Source organism: Carya illinoinensis, chromosome 2 (genome assembly GCF_018687715.1).
Source record: "Carya illinoinensis cultivar Pawnee chromosome 2, C.illinoinensisPawnee_v1, whole genome shotgun sequence".
Lineage (NCBI taxonomy): Eukaryota > Viridiplantae > Streptophyta > Magnoliopsida > Fagales > Juglandaceae > Carya > Carya illinoinensis.
In genome coordinates, this window is record NC_056753.1 from 34,809,773 (window position 1) to 34,830,631 (window position 20,859).

General features: G+C 35.4%; 1 protein-coding gene across 1 annotated transcript; it reads right to left on the reverse strand.

The window, feature by feature from the left end:
* Positions 1-846: 846 nt before the first annotated feature.
* Positions 847-5,404, reverse strand: LOC122301292 (phenylalanine ammonia-lyase). The gene is made up of 2 exons (XM_043112528.1): positions 4,851-5,404; positions 847-2,842 (listed from the first exon to the last, which is right to left on the reverse strand). The coding sequence occupies exons 1-2, from the start codon at positions 5,240-5,242 to the stop codon at positions 1,093-1,095; spliced, it is 2,142 nt and encodes a 713-aa protein (XP_042968462.1). The 5' UTR covers positions 5,243-5,404; the 3' UTR covers positions 847-1,092.
* Between the last annotated feature and the right edge of the window lie 15,455 nt (positions 5,405-20,859).

Consider the following 20,859-nt stretch of genomic DNA (forward strand, 5'->3'; position numbering starts at 1 on the left):
ATTGTAAATAAGGTGGTTTAGCAAATGGCATTGTGGCCAAATGGACCACCATTTTTTGTTGTTCTTAAGTTATATATTGATGGTATTTCTAAAGATAACTGTAACTCTACTGTGGGGACATCGTACGCTCCTTAATAATTCTTTGATAGTTGTTTTTTTCTTTTTTTTTTCAACTCAGATACTAATATTTTTGAGGAATTATTAGTGTGGAAGTGTTCTGATCTTTATGCTATTAACAGTGTTTATGACCTGATTGTGGAATTTGACTCATTTCTCGTGGTTAACTGATTCAATAATAATTATCAAACCCACTCGACATCATGTTTGCAGAGAAGGTAATGTCTTGACTAATAGTCTTACTTCTCATGGAGCATTGGGTAACACGGTTGGCGTCTCTTCCCCTATACAATTAACTAAGCATAAAGTTGATATTTTTGTTGTGAATGGCACAGGTATTTCTAGTTTTCGATATTAAATTTTGCACTATTATATGCTTTTGTCCATATTGTATATTTATAATCATGTCTAACACATGTTTGGTAGTGAGCTTTCTCATTGTTTTTCATAATACTTCCACACGAGATGCCGCCATCGTGCAGGCGCACACCCTCTAATTGTCAATCAAGATACAACACTCGTGATCTTTCCAAAAATTTTGTCGAAAGATGGTAGTGATCTTTGGAATCATTCTAAAGATACCGTTGCCTTCGAAAAAAAAGGAGTGGGAAAATAACATCAGGTCGATCTTGTTCAGGCCATGGAAGACCTTGTGCTAACTGCTAAGGCAAGAGCACAATTTACTCTGCCGCTGAAATATGAGTCCCGCACGTAGAGTTGCACTTGCAGTAGACCCAAAAGTAGTTGGTCTCTATTGCATTTCTCTGTTCAACTGAACTTGCAAGTACAAAGAAAGATTATTATATTTTAAATTAAAAAGAAAGAAAGAACAAACCCCTAGCATTCCGAGACAGTTTGGCAGTACATATATAGCAGGTACATTGATCGTGGTAAAATACAAACTATACTATGATAATAATAAAAAAAACCAAATGAGAGACAAATTTTAGTGTAACGAACCGGAACAGATCTTAACTAACATATAGGAAGAGGAGCGCCGTTCCACTCCTTGAGACAATCCAGCATCGGGTCAATCAACTTCCCCGCACACATTGCCGTGAACACCTTGTCAAATTCTTCACCTGGCGATCGAATCTTATCGCCTGTTAGCAAATCCGTTCCCAGTTCTTCTCTCACAAACTTATATAATGGGTAGGACCTGCAGCCCTTGATCTGGTTCGGAATTGCCGCTTTTCCATTCTCGACTTCGACCCTGGCACTCTCTATTTCTTTGGGCAATAGCAGCTTGAGCTCCTCCTCGAACGCACTAATCTTTTGGAAAATGGAAGTGCTCAAGTTCCTCTCTTTCTCACCGTTGTTCAACGCGTGCTCCACTAGGACTTGCCTTAGTTTCTGCATTAATGGATAGGTTGCGCTGCAGGCGTCGTCTGCGTAAGCGAAAACGTACTCTCGGTCGACAACTTTGAGCAGGTCTTTTTCACAGAACCTGGACGGGTGAAGTTCACCATTGGAGCCCATGGTTAGGACTCTCTTGGCCACTTGACTGACTGTGTTCTTGACAGTGTTCTTCAAGTTCTCCTCCAAATGCCTCAGATCAATGGCTTGGCATAATGCAACTAAGAAAGTAGTTGACATGAGCTTCAATATGTCCACGGCTTCAGCTGTTTTTCTTGAGGAAATCAAACCCAGGGAGTTCACATCTTGGTTATGTTGCTCGGCACTTTGGACATGGTTGGTGACGGGATTAGCCAAGAATTGAAGTTCTGAGCAGTAAGACGCCATAGCAATTTCTGCGCCTTTGAATCCATAATCCAAGCTTGGATTCCTGCTTGCGGTGAGATTCGAAGGCAACCCATTGTTGTAAAAATCATTGACAAGCTCAGAAAACTGAGCAAACATTAGCTTCCCGATTGCGGCAATGGCTAGGCGGGTGTTATCCATTGAAACACCAATTGGGGTCCCCTGGAAATTCCCACCGTGCAGGGCCTTATTCCTCGAAACATCAATCAGAGGGTTATCGTTCACAGAGTTTATCTCCCGCTCAATCATTTTGGTCGCTGTTCTGATTACTTCAATTTGTGGTCCTAGCCATTGGGGAGAGGTTCGGAGGGCGTATCGGTCTTGTTTGGGCTTCTGAAGGGGATCGGTCTCATGCAACTTTTGAGCTGCTTTAACATAAGCACTTCCATCTAAGATGTGTTCCATGATAGCTGCTGCCTCAATCTGGCCCGGGTGGTGCTTCAGTTTATGTGTCAAGTGGTCTGTAAATTCAGGCTTTCCTTGCATGACTTCGGCAAAAATTGCCGACAAGATTTCCGAGAGAATTGCTAGGATGTTGGCCTCAAAAAGTACCATGGAAGCTAGGCCGGACCCGACTGCAGTGCCATTCACTAGTGCTAGACCTTCTTTGGGTTGTAACTCAAAAAACCCACCATTGATCCCAGCTACTTGGAAGGCCTTGGTGGCGTCCAGGGACTCTCCATTGGGTCCCAGGGCCTTGGCATTGGGCCTGCCAATCAAAAGTCCAGCGATGTAAGATAGAGGAACCAGGTCGCCCGATGCAGAGATTGTTCCCCGGAGTGGTAAGCATGGTGTAATATTGTGGTTCAGTAACTTGGTGATGGCTTCCATTATCTCAAATCTGATGCCTGAGTAACCTTGGAGGAGGGTGTTTATCCTGACCAGCATCGCCGCCCTGGTCGTCGAGTGTGGTAACGTGTGGCAAGATTCTGTGTCATTGCCAAAGATTCCAGCATTCAAAAATCTGGTGCAAGAAAGTTCCAAGAAAAAATGTCAGCTAAGATTACACAAAGGCACATGAACATGACTCCATCGATGCTTGGTCACAATCCGAGTACAAATATGACAAACTGAATCGACGATCATTTATTTGTAAGAAAAGTCATATTTTTTCATTTTTATTTTTATTTTTCTACTCTCCGTACCATTCCCATTGTCTGTGGTCAACAAAATCACAATTCTATGTCCGTTTTTATCTTTAGTTAAAAAGCTAAATTCTTGTGGATTTTGGCACTTTGCCCGCTACTACCTACCATACATTTGCTAGCCAACGATTAAATTTAAAAGTCAAAGTATCAATATCACCGTTAAGCCACTCCACCTCTTAGACACTTTATCTAATTTTATTCATTTAAATTGAAAGTTTAACCAAAGAGGAGAGATCGAAACAAGAAGCCGGCAAAAAGAAAGGAAAAAAACAAAAGAAAAAATTTTAATTATAAATATAATTGTGTATTAATATGTATACTAATCTAATATAATTCGTTAAAAAATAAATTTTATTAAAAATAATATTAATTTAAATTTTTAATATAAATAAATAAATATTATTATATAAATTAATACATAATTTTATTTATACTCAACAAAACTCAACTGATAAAAAAAAGACAAACAAACTGCGACAACATAGAACATAGAAGACTTGTTTCGTGCACGAGTACTTGAACATGTCAACTCTCGGACGAAGTAGTTCATTCACTTGGAAATTCTCCTCCTCGTCGTATAAAGAACTCCAATCATTTTTTCTAAACTAATCAAAACCTTGGAACTTACACCTACTCCAAATATCCAATCAAATCTGGGAATTTTAAAAAATTGTATCTATTTTTAATTCGAAGTTATATGCATGCTGGTCGGCGTGGTTTGTTGTTATACGTTAAAATGTAATTTTCCTTTTATAAAAGAGATTAAATATATTTTTATTAAATTTATTTATAAACTTGTCAATTTTCAATTAAGATATTTGCGATTTGCACGACAAAAATACTAGTTTCTTGTTTGAAAAAAAAAATCAAAAAAAGGAAAACAACATAGGAGATTGAACCAATAGTTAGGACAATCATTTGGGCATTGATGAACTCCACTATAATTTTTTTTTTTTTTAATAAAAAGATTGCATAAAGCTTAGACATCCTAGATTTTATATCTAGGATATTTTTTAAGATATTTTTTTACTCAAGAGTGCCGATATTTTTTTAAGAATAAATTACTTAACATCCTTAAATATTTGAGAAGTTATAAATTAATACATTATACCCTCAAATTATCTAAATTACTTGAGATTTTACCTTTTACATTAAGATCTCACGTGGTCATAATTAAAGTACTATGAAAAAAAAAACATAAATTTTTTAATAGTTTGAAGGTGCAATATTATTTCGATCTTGATAGTTAATTTGGATGAAAATGTAGAAAACTCTAATAATTTGAAAATGCAAATTAGTTCAACTCTATTTTTCTTTTTACTGCCCTATATATATATTTATGTGATGTAAAATGTTACTATTCTCGCTGGTGGCTCCATTAGGAGTTACCACTAGGATTTTTTTAATTTTTAATTTATTTTTATTTAATGATTAAGTAAATAATTTTTAATAATGCTGTGATTTTTTTAAAAAAATATATTTTAAAAATGTTCAAAAATACATATAACAAAATAAAATTATAAACACAAAAATTACTAGTAGAAATTCTAACAGGAGCTCCCAGTGATGATTATAAAACTCATATAAATAAAATGTACAGTATAATACATAAAAATGACTGCATATAAAATTTTTAATTTAATATACAAAGAGGCAGATAAGTTGATTAATAGAAACCACCTACGTACCACCTCGTTTATGCAAGTTTCGGGGGGCATGATTATCGAGATCATATTAGAAAACTAACTTAATTAATTACAAGTAGATGCAGCACGTAATTAATCAGATAATTTGTAAGATAATTTATAATCAATTAATTATTACCTGATAAGCTCCTTCTGAAGGGCACCACCCTGCTTGGTTCTCCTGTGAGAGGTTGCTCCAAAACCGGTGGTGACACCATAGCTGTCCGTGCCCTTGTTCATGCTGTCCATGACCCAGTCACTGCTGGCCTTGACCCCGGCTCGAGCTGCCTCCGACAGCTCCACCTTCACCCCAGTGTCTTGGGTTGCAATAGCTGCAACCTGTGATATGGTCAGGGTCTTGCCCCCGAGCCGTACCACCGGCTTCCGGTACTCCTCCACCATGCGCTTCACCTCATCCAGATGACTACCCTTGAGTGACTCCGCAGCCGCGCCCCAGTTCAAAGGGTCGGTGTTTACGCAGAAGTTCACTGTAGTAGTAGTACCGTTGCCGTTGCCGTTGCATGCTGCCATAGTTTCTTGGATTGGGTTGTTTGGTGGGGGAGAAAAAATGCAAAGGAAAACTTGGAGCTCGCTCTTGATAATTAAGATCTTTAATAATATCGGTGCATGAGAAGACAAAAAATGGTGGTAGGAAATTTTCAAGCCGGAGAAAAGTGAAAATATTCCTGAGTTGGTTCTTCCAAATTCGGGTTGTTTATATAGACGGGGGACCTTGAGTGTTGTCACGTTTGGGTGGGTAGGCCGAAGAGTTAGTTGAAGATTTCACGTGGCCGTCGGATCATCGAGAAATTGGACGGGATAAATGACGACACGTGGTGTAGTTATGTTCCAATGAGATGCAGAAGGCCGTGGGGACCGTGGGGTTGGGTTTTACTCGTCAGGTATGAAAATGGAGGAAGGCGAGGCGCGGTTGGTAAGGAGACATGACTCGTGAAAACCCGTGCCATGATGTCTTTCAATTTCTCTTCCTACCCTCTTATCTACGTATATGGGTAGCGATAACATTAAAACCTAAAACATAAGGGCAAAGAAGTTGATGGCCACCTCATTAATTGACATCTTAATTGACATTCTATTCTACTCGTCTTCCTTATATTATATATGATATTTAATTTTTTAATATTTTTCTTATTAAATATTTGATGTATGGATTATGAGTAGAATAATTTATTTAATTTAACAATAATAAAACAAAAATAAATAGATAAAAAATCAAATGTAGTGTGTGGTAGAAGCATAAACCAAACCAAATGAATTAGATTTAGTTTTATGTGCTTTGTTTTATGGGTGGGTCTACGCCCACCACTCCCAGCTTTTGCTGGGAGGGAACCACCGTTACTTCTAATTAAGTTTTTTTTTTTCTTATATATATATATATATATTTAATATTTTTTCAATTTTTTTTTTAACAAAGCACAATGTTATTAAAAAAATACTTTCTTAATTATGTAGTAAACAAAATTAAAAAATAAAATAAAAAATTTGAGTGATAACAATGAGTGGTAATTAAGATATATTGAGCAGTGAGAGTAGCATTTTTCTTGTTTTATAGACTATGATAAGCTTTTCTTGATATATGATTAGCTAAATAATTTGAGATCAAATGACCATTAATTTGATTTGATTTTTCATTTTTTTTTATCGTAACATTGTAAAATTGTAATGGCATTCTTGTTTAAACTCTTCACACAGCGTTTGTTTCCCAAAACTTATTCTGTTTTTTTTTTTTTTTAATTTATTTATGCGAGATAGGGGATTTGATCTTTAGTTTTCTTAGTAAGAAACTAAGGTGTTTCCAATTGATCCAAAGGATCTTGGCTACAACACTTTTTAACTCGTCTTTTCTTATCTAATAATTACAGCTTTATCAAATTTTCATACAAAATAAAATAAATAATTTAATTTTTTAAATTTTAAAATAAAAATAATATTAATTAAAAATATTTTATTAGAATATTTTATTTAATTTTTAATATTTATCTTAACTCATCTAATATGTGAAAACGAACGAGACCTTAGAGGTTTCTTAAATGCATCCCCACTTGATCGCTCTTGTCCCCTTACATATTTGAGTTACCAGTAAGTTACCATTTTCATCCTCATTAAGATGAGCAGAAATAAATCGCAGTCATTTTGGTGTAGTGTTTGCCTTTGGTATTAATTTGTTTGAAAATGACCTAATTTTTCTTTTTCTTTTTTTTTTGTTGTTTTCTTTTGAAAAATCACCGGGCATATATGCATGCAGTTGTATATTTTCACACGCTACATCCAAAGTTTGGCACCGATCGAGCTTCAATTTGCTAGAAGTTGAACGTGCCTTGGTAAAAGTGCGTGTTTACCACAAAATATTACTTTCTATCATTCTATGTTGAGAACAGGTTCCCTTTCCCTTTTGGGGAGATGATTCTTTGGGCATTCGTGTATACGTGATCAAATTTATTTGAATATTCTTAACCGCAATATTACATACAGTCATGAAATTATAAATGCTGTGTAATCGTTTTAAAAAAAAGTAAGGTCTACGATTAAAAAGTTAGTTTTTTTTATGTGGGTCTCATATTAATTTTTTTTTTTTCAAAACGACTGTACGTCGCTTGCACAACTACAATTACAAATATCATTTCTCTATTCTTAATGCCTGCTTGCATGGGGAAATGCGAATGTCTTCGATCCATATGCAGTATACATAGCTCATGCATGCTTGAGTTCCTCTGCTAATGATCTTTTGTACGGGGTTTAAAAGGGTTGACAGGTAGAGAAGATAAAAAAAAAATAATAAAAAAATAAAAATAAATGATATTTGTAATTATATACAGAGTGTCACGTTAAAAAATAAGTTTTTAATGATGGATATTACTTATTTTTAAAAAGATTATGTGATATTTACACAATTCATAACTGTATTAAAAATTATTTAGAATATAATTTATGTGTAAATTTATAGATCGACACTACAAAAAAATATTTATTTGTGATTAGTTATTTACAATGAAAATAATTATTTTATAATAAAATGAGTGTATTATCAACATAAATAATCATTTTCGTTACAAGTAACTTATTATAAATACTCATTTTTTTTAATTTTTCTACCCCGATCAAAACACAAAAGTAAAAGTATATTCCATGAAGAGTTGCCTAAAGAGCCATTGTATTTAATATCTTTGACTTATCTTCCTAGAAATTAAATGAATATTATTTCGATAACGAGATTTCAATCAAAAATAAGTCTGGTTTGGATAGCAAATTCCTTCCAACTCATTTTATCATTCTATCTTATTTTAATATCCAAATAATATAAACACTTATCAATTTTTAATTTTTAATTTTTTTATTTAATTATTACATAATCATTACAACTTTATCAAACTTTCAAACAATAATAACAATATTCTATTTCACCTCATCTCTGTGAATTTATTCTATGGTCTTAAACGATTTAAAATTTGTTTAATAATATTTGATATATCTATATTTTAAATTAAGTGTATTTTTATAAAAAAACTGAATGTTAATTTATAAAAATACCTCTCGTTCTCGAGGTACAGACTAGAGGCCTCATTTTTCATCACTACAAGAATAAGGTCTTGTTCCAGCAATTTTATGTTTGATGGAAATAAAATTGTTGCAAAAAATCTTTATTTGCAACAATTTTTATGTTGTTGCAAAATTTTTTATATCAAAATTCAAAATTGGTCTTAAGCAGCACTTTTTGGCTTTTTACGTCGACTATAAATTGCTACAATATTCAAATTAATTGTTATGGCGATTTTTGAACTTGTTGCAACAAAACAGTCGTTGCAACATCTCAAAAACAAAAAAAAAAAAAAAACTTTTGCAACGGTTTTCAAATTAGTCAACAAAACCGTGCGCCTTTATACGTACCCACTGTTTTTCACTTCCCCCCTACAGATCTTCACGCCTCCGATCTTCACATCTTCAGTACGTTCTCCGGCCCCCTTATGTTCTACAGATCTTCCGTCGTCGACCCACCGCGCTGGCCAACCCAACCAAGCTCCGGCCCTCTCTCGCCGTCTACAGATCTTCCGCCGTCGACCCCCCCAAGCCCGGCCCTCTCTCGCATGGGTTCCCAGCCGCCGTCGAAGTCCAACAAAACAGCATGGGTTCCCAGCTGCCGCCTCCTCAGCCGACGCACCACCTCCAGCAAATGAGGTCCACAGCCCCAAACAAGCTCTCCGTCTCTCGGCCGTGTCTCTTCTGCTCTCCCCCACACGGATCGGGCTGAAGCTTCTCAACCAAGCCCTGCGCTGCCTTCCTCCACGGCGCAGCACCACCGCTCAGTCAGCCCTCTACACGGCCGCTCCCATGCTCCACAGCCCCTCCACAAGCTCTCCGTCTCTCTCACCGTCGATCTGCTCTCCCCCACACGGATCGGGCTCCACCTCCTCTCCTTCAATGCCGTAAACGAACCCAGCCAGAACAGAGTAAAGTTTGAATTTGTGGTGGACGCGGTTTGCCGATGTAAAGTTAGAACTGTTCTGTGAATTCCGATTCATCGATGGAAAACCTGATATTTTGCAGCGGAAAAATATGCGGTATTGCAACGTTACTAATCGACCCAAACTGAGTGATGCAGCGATTACAAACATCACTCATGACATAATTTGCAGCGGTTTCCTCTGTTTTTCCCATCCGTATAAAACGATGGAAAACATATGTTTTTCTAACGATTCACAACATCAGCTGAGTTAAACTAGTTGCAACGAAACTTTGGCGTCCAAGCATCAACGAACCCAGAATTGTTGGTATTTGTGAATTGCTGCATTTTATAGGGTGAATTCCGAAGAATTTAAGAGCTGCAACAAGATCTTATTCTTGTAGTGCATTATCAGTCGTGGTCCTCCCCCTTTGCCTTCAGTTTTCCAAACTTATGTATATATATATATATCTATCTATATATATTTATTTATTTCTATGATTGATTGTCCCCCCCTTGAGCATTGTATCTGTCTTGTATCATAAATATTATTTTGGCAAGGCTTTAATTGCTGTGGGGAATCGGGGACCAAGGTTAGGTTTTGGTACCAATAGCTGGTTTTTCTTATATATATATATATATATTGTATTATAATATATATTATCCTCATGATCATGATCAAAATGATCCATATTAAAAATGCTAACTTGGCAGCAATATTCTAACAAAATTATATTTTACCACTCAAAGTTGATTTTTTTTCCTCAACAGCATTCAAATTTATTAGGTGCTTCAAAATTAAAGTACATATTCATGATCATGCCGTGGTGATCATCAGTGGACGCGACACGAAAGATCGGTGGGACCAAGACTAAGAATTAATGCATGCGGGAGAAAAAGAATTAAAAAAAAAAAAAAAAAAACCAAAGTATTAGTCAAATACTTGGGGGTTGTTAAGATTAATTAGATAAAGTCATGCCGCCACCAACCCCCGTCCACCTCCACCTCCAACTCTACGTCTATTTGGGGTTGGTGAATCCAATGATAAATTGACGAGATCTGAGTTCATGCATGCGAGATCCTTCAATTTTTCGTCTTAGTCAAATATAAAGGCTAGCTCTACTAATAATTTGGATAATGTAAAACCTTTTTTTCCTGTGTATGCTGGATAAAGTTTATATTTTTTTTAAGGACTGAAGATAGAAAGATTCAATCACCGTATATATATATATATATCCCTAATGAGAAGAAGGGCCAAATCCTCTAAATTAAGCTGTAAATTAGCTGTCATTACCTTAAACGTTTATATTGTTTATTTGAAGCCGAAGTCTCTCTCATGCCAGGGGATCACTAGCTTTTTCGTCCCTATCTCATCATCTAACTGTGCAGATCTCCAATTAATATTGAAGAATTCTGATCTAAGCTGCCACCAACCAAGTGTTTAAGAGGAAGGATCTTTGCAAGTGGGACAAGGGACGGCCAACACTGTATTGTACGTCCAATATGGATGCCCACTGAAAGCAATATTCCATTTTCATTGTGCTTGCGTTTTCTTTGTGTGTTTGGTATTGAATCCTTTTCACCTACCAGGCCAGGCCATCAAGAAGAATTCAATTTATAAATATCTAAGAATGAACGTGTTTAAAAATAAAAAAATTCTCCTTAAAGTCAGAGCATATAACCAAAATAAATGAAGGGAAAAGATAAACAATTTAGGTTAAAATAATGAATAATGATAGTCTTACTACTATTTTACTATTTTATTTAATTTTTTAATATTTTTTAAAAATATTTATTTTACTTAATGATTAAAAAAATGACTATCAATAAAATTATATATTTTTTAAATTTTTTCTTAATAATTAAATATATATATATAAAATATTTAAAAAAATAAAAAAATAAATACACTACAAATAATACAAATAATAAAAGAGTGGTAAGTCTCTCGATAGCTTAAAATAATTTAGTTTTTTGCTTCAAATTCATCGGGCCGGTAAGTATTATTAGACTCAACAAGACGGTAAAAAGTAAAGATGTCATGTCAAACCGATCTTTGTCTTGGGGCATGTATATGTCAAACCGAGTTTATTTACAGGATAATTACAGTTTTTCTCCGTCATAAATAAAGATTATTAATAAAATTTAAATATTATATTTAAAAAAAAAATTATTTATAGAACGTCTACAAATAATTATAAAAAATAATAATCATCATCATATTAATTATTATTTTCTTAATATATTTTTGTCGTGATATAAAATAATTGATAATAAAAAATAATAAATTATTTTATAATTATTTAACATCACATCATTAGAAGATGAGAATATAAGAAATAAAAAGATATTAATGAGCAATACTAGTCTAAAAATTATTGAATTAAGAATTCAAAACTCAGTTACGTACAAACGATGAAAGACTATAATATCTCGAAGTTGAGTAGAAAAAGAAAAAAAAAACAACAACTAAAAATACGAAATTGAGTAGAAAAGTCAACAATAATGTCATCCATAGAAACGAAGGAGGTAGGTAGATCTCGAAGTGATGAAAGGAATTGACTTGATGGTCAAAATTAGCATATGAAGAGGGCGGGATGGACTGGTAGAAGTGATTGGAAGGGAATGCATGCATGCATGGGAGCTCTGGTTACAAGTAATGCATGTGAGAAAGATATAGATATATGCATGCCAACCACCTCCGGTGACAGAAATATGCGCTGGCCTTCACCATCCACCACGAGGCATGGCCTACATGACCTTTACAAATATAAATGAACCTAGCTACTACGTTTCCCCCACGTACTCACTACGCAGTCCTCCACGTCCAAGCCAGCAGCCAGCAATCTCATCCACCCATTACTAGAACTACCACTGCATGCTTTGAATAGCAGAGCAAGCAAAGCAATTCGTGAAACTACTACATTCCTACGCCTACGCCTAAATTTTGTTGTCCATCTATATATAATTAAGGTCAATTTCTGCTCTCTCTCTCTCTCTATATATATAGTTGTGAATCGTCACTTATCCTAAAATTTTAAAATGATGGAAAAAAATAGATTTCATTATTTATTTTATATATTAAAAATAATATGTTGAATTTGATCGTTATTTGATTAACTCTCAGATATATTTTTATATATGTCGGTAAAGTTAATTAGGTGAATATTTAAAACTCTTTAAAGACTGAGTAATTATTGAAATAGATTTAACAAACAGGAAGTGGGAAATTTGTTAGCCTTTGTATATAATGATTGGAAAGGGGAAGTTATAGAGCACGATCGAGCTGCGTGCATACTGCTTAATGGCGTCGTATATATGCATTGGCATTGGCATACATGTGGGGATGGTTTTGCTGGCAGTAGTCCCATTACCTTGGTGTGTGGAATCTCACCAAATTTTAAGGGTGTGATGCTTCGAGCAGATGCGGGCGTAGTGGGTCGAGGCGCCGCCCCGATGTAACTAATTCAGTTATGTGTGGCACACAGGGCCACGTACACAATTCTCACCCGCCGGCTTCCCTTAGAACATCTCTATTCAATTTTTCGTCTCATCTCTATAATTTAATTTAAACTTATATTTTTTTAAATTTATCTTTAAATTTTATTCATATTCTAAAAACCTCATACATCTCATTTCTCATCCATATCTCTATTCTATTAAATAATATTTCTCTATTTTTTTATTACTTTTTTCTCTCTATTCCATTTATGACTTTAATTACTAACTTTTTTGTCTTATTATCTTTTTTTCAAATATCACTTTCTATTAAATATTTCTATGATTTTGACTATCCAATACAGTATTTTTTTTCAAACCGAAATTCGCATTATAAAAATAGTAATTTTTTATTTTTGTTAGTGCATTTTCTAACATGATGGGACATTTTTTTTATTTAGTACTCTTTATCACTTTCGCTAATGGGGATCCGTAGTCACGTATTGATGATAAAATTTTTTGTCATTTTTTTAACAGTAATATTTTTTATCATTTTTCCAATGGTAATATTTTTTTACTTTTCTCCAACAGTAACTTTTTTTATATTCTCTCAAACGTTAACATTTTTTGTCTTATATGTAACGATAACTTTTTTCTTTATAAATATACATGTTGCTAACATTCACATCATCACAAACTCAAGTATCATTTCATCTAAACTGAAATTCTATTATATCCTCTGATCTCTCACTCGCTTCATCGAGTGGGGATTGGGGATGGAGACATTGTCTTCCTTCGCTTTGAATCCTCATTTGTGGCCCTCCAAATCCACTTAGGTTGGTCCTTCAACAGGTGCCAATAATGCTCGAATTAGAATGAACATTTCTCTAGCAATTGGTACATAATCTTGGCATTGTCAAACTTCCATGTAAACAAAAAAAATTCATGTTAAACCGATGTAGGAGAAAAAAATTATTCATTTAACAAGTAAGAGTATGGAAATTCTACCTTATTTTATTCGGTCATGCCACTTTGATTTAACCCTTCAACCTAGGCTAGTTTCGCACAAAACTTGTTTGTTGCCTTTTGAATAACCGACCACCGATGTATTAAAGACTTTATTGTCCGTTTATTTGTGGTTACTTTATATTGTTAGAAGTACTCAAATATTTTTTTCCAGAGTTGTTGGTGTTTTTGATCTGTTCCCTGGACAGCGTCAAAGCTACAATACATGCAGAGACAATTAACTTGTCTTCCTCGGGGGTGAAGTTCGCATCCCTGACTGATTTCCTAACACCGATAAGCTCGTTGGGAGTAGGGGTGGAGTCATCAAGGGTCACAGGAGATGTTTCACTTTGGTGAAATACATATGTCTAGGGTCTTGTGAATCCATCTCTAAAAACACATTGAAAATGTTAGACACGTCACTGCAAAAGTTTGGGGTTTAGTCCGGGTCTTTGGCTCAGAAACCAGTTGGTGAAATATAGGAAAGTTGGCCACCCACTGATGACTGCAACAATCGATTGCCAGTACTTGTTGGCCGTCAGGATTACCTAGCCATTGAGGAAATGACCATAAATTTCTCTATCCCCACATGTTGTTGTCATCATCACAACCGAGGGGTTTTAGGAAGACACATGATTTCTCTATCACAACATAATACAAAACAACAACCAAACAACATGCAAATTACAATAATGCTAAATAAGAGCATCCCCATCCGATTTAATAATATATCGAATATATTGACAGTATGCATAAGCAAGGAGTCCAATATCAAATGGCTGCAAAACTCCACCCGAACCCCGATTGCCTTTTGTGGAAAGTACCACAAACTGCAATATGACCATCCAGGTGAGGATTACCCCGCCATATCGATGGGGCCCCATTAACACTTGTGACTTAACCCGCACTATAACACCATCATCACAACTTAATAACAGCCCCCTCCCTTGAGAGATATGCAATACTGCAAATGACCCAACATCAAATAAAAAACTAGTATGAATTCCTCTTCCTGTTGCACAAACAAAATTCATGTGAGAACATCAAGAACGAATATGGAAGACATAAATAAACACAAGAGATTAATCACCATAAAGTTTTTTAAATAAATTACTTATTTAAAAAACCATTCTTGCATTTCCAACAAGGGTTAATAAAAGTATTGAAGTGAAATATGAAAAAAATATTCTCGATCATGTACTGATATTCATTGATTGAAATAAAAAGATAGAGCATCAAATGGAAAGTTAATAAAGAATTAATCCATTCAAATCTTTCATCTTCTAAAAAAATTTAAAGCTCTAGAAAGTAGTTGTAAAGAAATTTATTGTCAAACAAAATCATTGTTAGTAAGAAAGATTGTCAATGCATCGATCATAATTGCATAATCAAAACAAAAACAACAAAATGATTCATATTCATCTAAAAACTTTTTGGAAATGTAAGACCAACAAAAGGCAGCCCAAAATGCATGCATTGATTCCAAACAATATGGAAAATCAGCAATACAAAAATCATCAAGATTATTTTCGCATCAACTAAACTGAATATGAAGGATCATATTCAAATCAAAATCATCAAGATTTTTGTACCAACCAAATAATATATGAAGGAAAATCAGCACATTGAAATCATGGAGATTTTCACATCAACCGAACAGTATATGAAGAAAAATCATCACAGAAAAATCATCAACGGAATTGGAAATGAAGGAAAATCATTACAGAAAAACCATCAAGATTTTCGCAACAACCAAATATCATATGAAGAAAATAAGCACAAAAAAATCATGGAAATGTTCACAGCAACTGAACATATGAAGGAAAATCATCACAAAAAAATTGCAGCAACCAAACATTATAGGAAGGAAAATCAGCACAGAAAAATCATGGGGATTTTCGCAGCAACCAAACATTATATGAAGGAAAATCAGCAAAGAAAAATCATGGAGTTTTTTGGGATTCTCAAACAGTCTATGAAGGAAAAAATGGCAGAAACTCCTTACAAGATTTTTGCAGCAACCAAACAGATGTCGATAGAAAAATCAGAACAGCAAAATCCCTAACATTTTCGTAGCAACCAAACAGTTTACTCAGAAAAATAGACACACAAAAAAATCAAAATTTTCACAGCAATTAGACATCTGTGAGAAAATTAAAGCTTTCATCATCAACATTTTCGCAACAACCAAACAACAGCTCCAAAATGACAATGTGAATAGATTTTCCAGTAGCCAAGCTGCAGAAAAATATATATCCAAAAACAAAACCAATCCTAAATGCATTCCAAAAATAATCGGATTCGCACATACCAAACACTCAAAGGAAGAGGCTTCGCATAGAGAGAGGAAGAGTTACAGTCGTTGAACGGGAGAAGCGATGGACAAGGGCACCAACTGTCGAGAGCAAAGCACGCGGGACATGGAAACGAAAACTGATTTGGGGATGTACAGTCAGTATCCAAAGATGGAGAATTTCTGTACATCCCTTAAACAAGCATCGCATTATAGGGATCCGGATGGAGTGATGACTTTATCAAAAACCCTATAATTTTTATCAAATTATAGGAAAAATCGAGAAATACAGAACCGGATGAGGATGCTCTTAAGCAACAGCATACATAACTTAATTTAGATATGTACAGTATATCTAATAAAGTGTTTACGTGATATAATTTAATTTAATTTAGATGATAAATTTTAAAATTAAATTTTACTAATCAAATCTTACAATTTAAGTGTGATGATCCGCTTTTACGTGTATTTTCACTTAATGGTTGTTTTTAATGTAATTAATATATTGGTTTATTTATTTTAAATTAATGTATTTTAAATTGGTTTTAATTTATTTGATGTTGGGTTTAATTTATTTAGTCGTTTTATAGTTTTTAAAATCGTTTTCGGCGGATCAGTTTTTGGTTCTGGAGTGAGAACTGGACCTCATTTCTTTTCCCTCATCTTTTTTTTTTTCTTTTCTTTTTTCTTTTTTTTTTCTTTTTCCTTCTTTTTCTTTCTTTTCTTCTTCTTTCTTCTTCTTTCTCTCCCGTGTAATCCGAACAGCTCTCTTTTCTCCTTCCCATCGCCGCCTGTTTGTCAGCCCGGTGCGCCATCATCCGGCCACCGTGTAGTACACCACCCCTACCATTCTCTTCCCCTCCCACCAGAGATCATCCCCACCAATTTTCAGAGTCATCGGACCAGCCGTTAGCCGCCACGAGCCCCTGGAAGTCACGGCACTAGACCCGTTTTCCTCTCTATCGCCGGTTTCATTCTCAGCCCAGAACCGCCGCTCGCCGGTGGCATGGCCTACACCACCCACCCAGTTTTCTTCCCCTCTCACCGGTGAACATCCCCACAAAGTTTCACCTCTATCCGAGCCACCGTTAGCCACCATGAGCTCCTCCAAGCCACACGGTTTTTCACCAATTCCGGCGCTATCGCACCAGCTTCGGCCACCATTTCTTTACAGCTTGTTCCTCTACCTCTTGCCGACCTAACCCACCTAATTTTGGTCTCGATCCGTTGCCGGAGCAGCTCCCACGAGCTCAACTCCGTTCAGCCCCTTTTTGGCTTTCCACCACCACCCACGGCCAAAACTCGTTTCCTTTAACTTCATAAATATCTCAAGACCCTTCCCTATCAATTTCTTGCCTTGGTTTGTCCCCGTTCGAAAGTGAGTAATTTATTACCTACGGCCACAGTGTAAATTACACTGTTACGTTGTTTTTCCTCCGCCGTTTGCAACGCCACGAGCTTTCAAAAAATATCGTATAGCGCTGTAAGTATATTCCAAAATCTACTTTTAGATTTAAATATATTTTGCTCATACAATAAATATTTGTTGTTGGTTGGTTGATTCCAGACTGAGTTCGAGGAGTTCGGGGGTCGGATGGAATGAGGACGGAGTTGTTGGGTTGATGTTGATATTTGTTTGAGATGTTTGTGCCTTGATGTTTGCCTTGTATAGTGCACGCATATTCATGTTTAAAAATGGAAAACTTGATTTTTCGTGTAATTGCGTGCATGTACATATGTTTGAAACAAATGAAAGCTGGGCTTGTAAGCGATAAATGAATTATGATATATGTGAAAAGTTGTACTGACTGGTTTGAGTCAGAGGCACGTGTAGGGATGGTGGTAAGTAGGGACGGTGGTAGAGTCCCGTCTGTAATTCCCGTCTACGGTGCACACGTAGGGATGGTGGTAAGCAGGGACGGTGGTAGAATCCCGCCTACGGTGCTCGTGTAGAGACGGTGGTGAGCAGGGATGGTGGTAGAGTCCCGCCTGTGATTCTCGTCTATAGTGCTCTGACGGTCTGATTTTTGGGCCATTATCAGGGATAATGGCGAGGTTATGTTTAAAGGATATGTTTTTTTGACCAAATGAGATTTTTTAGCGTGCGTGGAAAATATGGTTTTATGAGTTTCGTGCATTGGCATTCTTCATGCATATTGTTTGAATTTTAATATGCTTTTATCTAGTGGTGTTTGGTTTTTACTTACCTGCGGCACCATTTTTAGTACCGTAGATTTTGGTACAGAATTCGAGGAGGAGGAGGAGGCTGAGCTCGAGGATGCGGCTCCGCCGGAGTTCTGAGTTGGGTTATGCTTTATATTTGGCTTTGAAACTATATTTGTGTTTTGTAATATTTTAATATGTAAGTTTTGAACAGCTTTGTATTAAATAAGAAAAATTATGGTACTTAGTTATGACTTTCGTTATCCACTGCGTGTTTTTTCGTACACATTTGTTGCTTATACACACACTTGACACTCGTCGATAAGGTGGTGACCCGTGATGTCATCATCCGGACGTCTCGATTTCTCCGTGTCCGTGCGTGGGGATTTGAGGGCGTCACATTAAGTGATATAAATGACGCGCTCTATACACCGGTTTAAGAATATAATTTTTCATATGTTAAATTGTATATTTTTTTAATGATAAATTAAGTATATGGAATAGTCTATCATATAATTTTATAATTTTATAAATCATTTAATTATTTTGATTGATTATCAACTACAAACTTGGGCCTAATCTCAAATCCAAGACTTGGTACAGATCAACAAATGCACCCTGACCCACTGTAAGGCAAATTTGTTCCCTGGCATGCTGGCAAATTTGTCGAGCTAATTCCCTTATTCTTTTTTTTTTCCTTTTTTTTAATTTTTGGGTAAGATTACGCTGGCACACTACTTATCTTCACGTGTGAGTCGGAAACTCTTTTAACAAAATACGTAGAAAATTAACTTTAATGAAATAAAGCGTGGACTAAATTTCAAGATCTTTGAAGTCTGATTTGGTTATACAAAATTTTCAAAACATCTAATTTTATTTTGTCTTATCTTAACATTTAAGAGTATTAGTATTAGTTTCAATAAATTTTAGTTAAAATTTGGCTAAAAAATTCACATTTATAAATTTTAGCTAGTCACTTTTTACAATACTAAATAATAGACACAATAAATCTTTCATCATTTTATTAAAATATTAATTTTTAACTTTTCATTATTTTAATTCTAAAAATTTATTTTCACATAAAACCGAATCCTAAAGGGAAAAGTAGAATTTTAAAATTCTGGAAAGAAATCGAATCATTTCCACATAACAATAGATTGCGATACGAAAACTTGAAAATCATTTAAAAACAATTCCATACTTCACCAACATCAATATAAGGATTATCAATGACCCTGCTGACATCAAAATCCAATAAAAACAAATTTATACGTTGTACAAGAAACAAATATGGAAGAGATGTTTTCAGCAACAATGAAGTTTTGTGGCGAGAAGACGGAAAATTGATCCTGAATGAGCACCCTACGAAAGAACTGAGCGGGAACATCATTTTTTAGTCTAAAAATAATATTTAGTCAGTCTCTTCAGCTCAATAAATTTGGTCAGCCATATGATCTGAAATTAAAAATACTGTTAATTTGTTAAGCCTACTATTGTACTTTATTTGACACTTTAGTTATTATTTGGCTAAAATTTAACTTTAGCTAGCCCACTGCTAGTGCTCTAAACACCATTTAAATTTGAACATTTTTCAATTTTTTCATTTAATTATTACAACAAATTCAATTTTTTTATATCTCAAAACAAAAATTTTATTAAAAAAATTATATTTCAACCAATTTTTAACTTTATAATTTTTTTATTCAAAATTTTCTTTCCCATTTTTCAAAACTCTATAAAAATTTTAATTCAAAAAATTTTATTACTATTCACAAATTATCTTATTATAAATTTGTGACGCCCTCAAATCCCCACGCACGGACACGGGGAAATCTAGACGTCCGGATGATGACATCACGGGTCATCACCCTATCAACGTGTGCCAAGTGTGTGTATAAGCAACGAATGTGCACGAGAAACACACAGCGAAAAGCAAAGACATATAACTAAGTACCAGAATTTTTCTTAGTTTAATACAAAGCGGTTCAAACATACATATTAAAATATTACAAGATACGAATATTATTCAAAGCAACAACAAGATATTAACTTCAACTCAGACCTCCGGCGGAGCCGCATCCTTGGGCTCAACCTCTTCCTCCTCCTCGAACTCTGCACCAAAATCTACGGAACCAAAAATGGTGCCGCAGGTAAGTAAAATTCAAACACCACTAGATAAAAACATATAAAACTCAAACAATATGCATGAAAGAAAAACCAACGCACGCGTCTCTTAAAACCATATTTTTCCACGCACGCCAAAAACCCATTTGGCCCAAAAAAACATATCACTTAAAACCAAACCTTGCCATTATCCCAGATAATGGCCCAAACCACCATTTTTTCAGAAAATGGATCAAAAGCCTCAAAACCAAACCTCGCCATTTTTCCAGAAAATTGCCCGCATCCGAAAACCATAAAACCATCCAATTATGCATGCACCATGATCTCCTATAGGGATCATCCGTACACTCTGACTCTGTGTCACACCGCAGGTAACGACTACGCATGTGACACCTAAACGAGCGATGCCTAGACTCACGCCCCGCTCGTACCTGGCCAGGCCATCCTCTAGTCCCCGCCACTCTAGGGACCACGGAGTCGACACGACAGCGTTACTGTATCGTGTGATCTGGTTGTCGCCCTGCGACAACCCAGGGGATGTCACTCAAATTATCTACTCCCGAGTGACCAGAGGAGCTCCACCGAGATAATAACTCATCCCGGCTTGGGCTCGTGAGACACACGCACCCAAAAACCATTTACGCCAATAAAACGAGATTTTTTCAA

What these genes read in the sequence shown, in the direction of transcription:
- LOC122301292 (XM_043112528.1), bottom strand. Translation starts at nt 5,242, where the DNA reads ATGGCAGCATGCAACGGCAACGGCAACGGTACTACTACTACAGTGAAC. An exon ending in CTTCAGAAGGAGCTTATCAG is followed by an intron (nt 2,843 to 4,850) that starts GTAATAATTAAT and finishes TTCTTGCACCAG; the next exon opens with ATTTTTGAATGCTGGAATCT.